The sequence below is a fragment of the Mus caroli genome, chromosome 10 (assembly GCF_900094665.2).
Source record: "Mus caroli chromosome 10, CAROLI_EIJ_v1.1, whole genome shotgun sequence".
NCBI classification, from domain to species: domain Eukaryota; kingdom Metazoa; phylum Chordata; class Mammalia; order Rodentia; family Muridae; genus Mus; species Mus caroli.
The window spans coordinates 115,616,690-115,623,457 of NC_034579.1; the positions used below are offsets into that span (position 1 = coordinate 115,616,690).

Sequence of the window (6,768 nt, forward strand, 5' to 3'; positions counted from 1 at the left end):
CTACATCCGGAGGGTTCTAGGTGAAGAATGCAGATTACCAATGAAGGAAGGAAAATAATGTATGCTCCAGAAGGAATGGACATGCCCATTACTAGAACTACTACAGATTACGTTTCTTTCATGCTTATACATTGGGAATGGTGGCACGTGTCTATTATCCCAACAGGTGGGTGAAGGAAGCAGGAGGTTCAGGAGTTCAAGGCCAGCTTCACCCAAAAATAAGTTCAAGGCCAGCCTGGGGTACACGAGACTGTTTTAAAAACAATAACTAACAACTGGTTTTAAATGTTGCTTCCTTTCATAAAAACTCATGCTTCTGCTTTTAACAAATATATCCTTTGCACCTCATGAGAAAAATAATCTAAAGTTAAAGCAAAAATTTCGAAAAATCCTAATTAATTATTCATAGAGCACAGCAGTGAAATGGAAATTAAAGAAAACTGTGAAATTTAACTGATTTTCAACTTAGATAGTATAATGTATTCAAGAGACACAAAGGAAGTATGGGGATGCCTTGAGACTTTTTACCTGTCAGGCAAATGCTAGGAGATAAAGCCAAATACACACCTGAGAGTGCTAAAAGGGCTCAGAACGCCCCTTAAGGGACAATGTGCTCATAAAACAATTACAATTGAAACCAAAAAGATGTTCTGTAACATTCAATTATCCTACAATTACAGTTTCAACTACCACATGACATTTTATTCCAAACTCATGGTTTCTAAGAAATACACTTTCTTTAGTTAGTAATGGAAGGCTGGAGTGCAGGGTGCAGAGAGGTGGCTAATATCCATACAGTGCGCCTTTCTCTTTCCCAGCCTTTTCTTCCAACTTTAAACTTCAATAAAGGCTCTAGTTCATAAGTCCCAGGTATACAGTTTTATGCTATAGTGGCTGGATTAGATGTGATGCAATAGTAATCCTTACAAAAAAGCAGGAAAAACTCAAAAGTACAACAGAAGGTAAAATGTAAGAGATAAAGAAAATAGTTTATGCCAGGCAGTGGTGGTGCACACCTTTAGTCCCAGCACTTGGGAGGCAGAGACAGGAGGTCTTCTGAGTTCAAGGCCAGCCTGGTCTACAGAGTGAGTTCCAGGACAGCCAGGGCTACACAGAGAAACCCTGTCTCGAAAAACAAACAAGATAGAAAGAAAGAAAGAAAGAAAGAAAGAAAGAAAGAAAGAAAGAACAAAAAAAATAACTTATGTAATAAGATTAAGAGAAAGGTTTTTTGGTTTGGGGGTCAAGCAGGTATGAGTGCTATCCTAAGAAACTTAATGATCACATGGTAGCAAACAAGAGTGCTAATTTACTTATGTCCTTGATACACATCAAAAGTCAGGTATGATATTAAAACCCGGTGTAGGATAGTACATGAGAAAATAGGGAAGGAAAAGAAAGCTAGTAAGGACAGGAGGCAGCAGGAGAGCCAAGGCAGCCTTACACAGTAACATAAGCAAATGATGTAACCATAACAAGACAAAGGACTAGGGCATACTAACACAGAGGTGGTTCAGTGACAAGAAGTCTATCTGAACTATGTGGGAGATATCCTGGTAGGTGTTACACAGGCTGACGGAAACCAGAGTGGATGACACAGATAAAGCCCTGGCATCACAGTAAGGCCAAAGGCCAGGGGAGTGGCAGCAAGCAGGGAAGAGCATGAGGAAAGCCTTGGAGACAAACCAGGATGCGCTCACACATGAACAACAGGACTCCTGAGAGAGGAGACACACTCACAGTGTGCTACAAATCTCAAAATGAGAAAGTGTCAGGGGGAAGAACAGTCAATAGCCTAAGTAATGATGTAGACAGGCAATGGTAACAGCGAGGCATCTGTAGGATGCTATTATGAGAAGAGGAAACTTACAGAAGTACTGATTTAGTTCTTTGAGACAGTGTCTTACTATGTAGCCCAGGCCAGCCTGAAACTATGTAGATCAGGCAGGCCTCAACCACTTCTGCCTCCCAAGTGCTGTAGGTGATACTACGCCTGCCTTCGTTTTCTTCTGAGACAGAGTCTGGTGATGTAGCTCAGTCTGGTATAGAACTTGAGATCCTCCTGCCTCAGCCTTCTAAGTGCTAGGTTCTAAGTGTGCCTCACTATAAAATATTTAAAGTGGCATGTTAAAAGATGCAAACTTTCCTACACTGTTGTAAAGGTTATATTTTATCCGATCAAACTCATTTCATGAAGAGAAAGATAGTTTCTATTTTCGTTACGTTTTTTCCCATGTTTTATTCATAAGAGATTAATAAGGTGGTCTGGACTAACGAGTAGCACAAATTTGCTTTGCTCTTGGTTAAAAGTAAGCTACCTTGGAGAAAGAGAGAAAAAGACTAAAGATGATTTGAAGTCATACACAGTGTCTTTATTTCTATGTGATCAAAGCACAATGCCATTAAGTAATCAATACAATGCAAATACTTATGTATTTGTCTCTATTATGATTTCAAAACATAAGACAGGAATTTATACTATTTTACTCGTGAGAGAAAGACCACCCTCATGGAGGAAATAACTACTACATTATAAACTTCTACACTAAAACAGCTTTCAACTAAGCACAGTTAGATTAGCCAGCCTCTCTTCTTCACTGTCCTGAAAATGAACTCAGAATCCACACACAGAGGCAAGAACCTTCGCCTCAGATCCCTAATAAAAGGACAGAGAACCCTGCTGTGGCAATAGAAGGCATTCTGTCACCAGGTCTTCAGCAGCCACCAATTAACACAGAACCAAAGCTCTGCCATGGGGAACTTCTGATTTAGGCAAAAACTCTGCCACGGCGCCAGATAATAACAGAAAACCTTGAAAGTACACAGCCTAGAACCACTATTTGTTATTTATGCTTTGTGGATTCTGTGATATCAAGAGAGATGGGGTCTGCAGGATGGCTCTGTAGTAGAGGTGCTTATCACCAGGTGTGACAGTGTAAGTCTGCCTGTATGTGGATCTCATGTGCCCGGTGCCAGTGAAGGCCGGAGGAGGGCATCCGGTCCTCTTCAATTCAAGTAACAGAGTTTAGAGCGCCATATGGGTGCTGGGAATCAACCCAGGTCCTCTGGAAGAACAGCCAGTGCTCTTAACCATTGAGCCATCTGTCCAGCCCCAGGAAGACTCTCACTCAGCAAATCCTTATGGAACATGCAGCATAAACGAGATGGTATCTTAGAGACAATCAGGAGAATGATGCTTGCAAGGCTGGAAGCCATTACTAAGTAGCTGTCTGGGCAGTGCTCTAGGAGAAACTAAGGAGCTGTCATGAGAGCTCCAGGGCTAGGAATGCGGTGAGTTCTAGAACTCTGTAACTTACCTGCTGGAAGATTTTCCCAATATAAATACCACAGAAGATATCAATTCAATTCCAAGGTTAAAGCACAGAAGCCGATAGCACAGAGGAGACACAGCTCTATAAATTACGCTGAAAGTACAGTAGGGATTGATGGTTTCTTTCTTCTTTTCTTTTTTTTTTTTTTTTTTTTTCAGAGACAGGGTTTCTCTGTGTAGCCCTAGCTGTCCTGGAACTCACTTTGTAGACCAGACTGGCTTCGAACTCAGAAATTCACCTGCCTCTGCCTCCCAAGTGCTGGGACTAAAGGCGTGTGCCACCATGCCCAGCTGGATTTGATGTTTTCTATACGGTTTTTACAGTAAAAATTACCTCTCTGTTTCTGCACGGTGTGTATGTCTGTGTGTGTATGTGACAGAGAGACAGAGAGAAAGAGAGACAGACTGAGAGAGAGACAGAGAGAGTGAAAGAGAACAAGCACACATGTGCAGGGGTGGGGATATTTCAACAGGATCCCACTCTCTAGCCCCAGGCTGGCCTCAAATTCATGTCCACCCTCCAGCCTCATCGTCCTAGAAGCTGGAATTACAGGTATGACCCATCAAAGCTGGTAAAACACCCTAGTTCTTTAAAATTATCTGCTGTAACTTTCAACAGACAGATGATACAGAGACAACAAAGAAAATCAATGCCAAAGCAAATTAGTCGTTCTCTGAAATAAAACATAGTATCTTCCTCACAGTGATACCTACGACCTCCATCTTGGGTAGTAGCTCTTTAAAGAAACTGGAACAAACAGGTAGAAGCAAGGCACTCACGGAAAACTTCAAGATTCCTGACAAGTCTGCATTCTAAACTTTACTAGTCAAGTTCTAATGATAAAACTTCTTACAGTCTGCATAAAGATAGTTGTAAATAGAAAAATATGAACTCACTCTGTAACATTCAATAGCAAGTAGTATGATAAACTTCGGGTATACTAAGTAAGCTATATTAACTAGGAAATAAAATTAACTATTTTTACATATCTTTGAACTACATTATTTTTAAAGTTTTTTTAAAGATGTATTCATTTTTGTTTTATTTGTATGGGTGTTTTGCTTGTACGTATGCCTGCACACCACATGTGTGCCTGGTGTCTTTGGAGGCCAGAAGAAAGAGGTCAGATCCCTTGAAACTGGAATTATACAAGATTGTGAGCCACCATGTAGGTGCTGGGAATTGAACAAGGGACTTCTGGAAGGGACTTCTGGAAAAGCAGAAAGTGCTCTTAACTGCTGAGCCTGCCCCCTGAACTACAATAGTTTTAAAATGTGAAAGGGCAGTTCTTAAAATATTTCAACAAAAATGGAATCTTAAAAGAAAAAAAATCAGGCATTAGTGACTAAACTCAATTTTTCAATTCAATATCTGGAAATTTTTATTAGCATACATTGAGCTTCCTGATACTCGTCCTGTGAGCCCCAGTCATCATCACCACCACCACCACCATCGGTTTTGGAAACAAGGTCTCTTTATGTACCCTGGTTGTCCTGGTGTCCACTCTCTAACTCACAGAGATCCGCTTGCATCTGAGTATTGGAGTTAAAAGTTTGGCTACCACACCCGGCCTCCTATACTGGTACCACATTTTTTCAGCTATTCTACAGCTGAAAAACAACAACAACAACAAACTTATGCACCCAAGAGGCTATATATACTCAGGTGCATTTGTTTTGCGAAGCATCCTACTAGAATACTGCTTGTGCAGGGCTTAACATGGTTATCGTAGGCCTTGACCATTTGCTGTAATTTGAGGCTCTAGTTTATCACGACGATGAGATTTTTAGGTGGGCTGAATAACACAGACAAGAAGGAAATGTTCCCACACACTATGCCCACCTAAGTGTAGAGTACGGATTCCGCTACAGCGGTGGATACTCATTCTTAGGAGCAATATACCTGACTCGAGTGTCACCAAACCGGCTCACTCAAGGAACTTCGCTCCGAAATAAACATAACAAGAGAATGGAAGAAATCAAATCTCCTTGGAACTCTCAAAAGAATTCTACGAACAGTATTTGTTGGGCAATCACCAAACTTAACTGGCGGAATGAAAATTAGTATAGGTGTTGGGGAATCGAGGAAAGCGGTCTATGAGGACCAGGGAGCGCTCCTGACGTCCCCCCCACCCCCGCCCGCCCCTGACGTCGCCTGGGACCTACCTCCTTGACAGGTGGGAACTTCTTCTTGCATTCTAGTGACAAGGCCCGCAGGTCGCTCTGCATATTCTCCAGCAGCTTCTTCACAGCCTCGGGGCTGTTGGTGCAGGACATGGTCCCTCCAGGTCACCGCCGATCTGGGACCAGCACTTCCAAGCAGGCACTGTCAGCAGCTTGCGCGGCCCGCAGCCAGCCGGCGGCTCCTCAGTCTTCCGCAGCCGGGGCCCAGGGCTCGGCGGGCGCACGGCCGGAGCCGGGCTGCGTCTCCCGAGGCGTGCCCGAGTTCCCCCCGGGCCGCCCCGCACCGCCGCCGGCGGCTCGCCGAAACCTGCCCGCAGCCGTGCAGCCCCACCAGGCTCCACCGGCGCCGGCTCAGGAGCCCACCAGACGGGCAGGTCCCTCCCGCTGCCGCGGGGCCTGGCCACGGCGGGCGTCACCGGCCGAGCTGGCCACAAGCTTCAGCGATGCCCGCCCCGGGTGCCCAAACCCGCCGACGCCATTAGCCCAGTCGCCCACAATTCCGAGCGCGGCCCGGACACGTCAGCCGCACTTCCGGACTCCGGGCCCCGCCCCCGCCCGAGCCAATCCGGAGGCGAGTCTCTGGAGGGGCGGGGCCGAGCGAGAAGCCCAGGACGAGCTCCAGCTGGGCAGCGCGGACCCCGCCCCCGCCGTCCACGCAGGTGGCCCGCACAGCTGCGCAGGCGCGTCCTGCTTCCTTTTGCCTGGCTGGTAACCTGGGGATGATCGGAGGTGTCTCCCTACGTCTGTTTGTGATCCATTCTCTTCTATAAATATTTGCTTTTTTTAAAAAAATGAATTTGTCTTGTCCGTCACTTCTGCCTCCTTGATCCCCATCCCCCTGACTTAAAACACAAATCAGCGTCTTGCTCCTACCTCCCCGGCCTGGGGAACCTAAACGACAATCATGCGGAGTTATACAAATCGACTTTGGTTTATTTAACTGCGGAGTCCCCCCTTATTTTCCTTATCTGTTACAAGACTCCTCCTGCTCCCCGCCCCCCGCCCCACCTTCCACCGACAGATCCCTTTTATGTTTTTATTTTGCTTTGTTTTTGTTATCTCCCCGCCCCACCCACCCACCTCCCTGACTGTATAGCTGGAACGTACTAGGTAATTGACGCGCAAATAAGGAACCAGTTCATTAGATCAGAAGTGCCAAATAAATGTAAGGCAAAAACTAACGTGAGCTTTTTCAGTGATCCAGGTGAGTCTATTTTTGCCCAAGACATTTCTCTGTTGTAATAAGCAGGAAG

General features: G+C 45.1%; 1 protein-coding gene across 7 annotated transcripts in view; it reads right to left on the reverse strand.

Annotated features, from left to right (window-relative positions):
• The window catches only part of Mon2 (MON2 homolog, regulator of endosome-to-Golgi trafficking), an 80,431-nt gene extending 74,296 nt beyond the window's left edge, over window positions 1–6,135 (reverse strand). For 6 of the 7 annotated variants that reach the window (XM_021173736.1, XM_029482364.1, XM_021173735.1 and 3 more), the window contains exon 1: window positions 5,498–6,013. In XM_021173736.1, the coding sequence (XP_021029395.1) occupies window positions 5,498–5,608 (111 nt within the window). In that variant the 5' untranslated portion in view covers window positions 5,609–6,013. Of the gene's footprint in view, window positions 1–5,497 lie in introns of all 7 variants that reach the window. The other variant, XM_029482362.1, reaches the window with a different exon arrangement.
• Window positions 6,136–6,768: the final 633 nt, after the last annotated feature.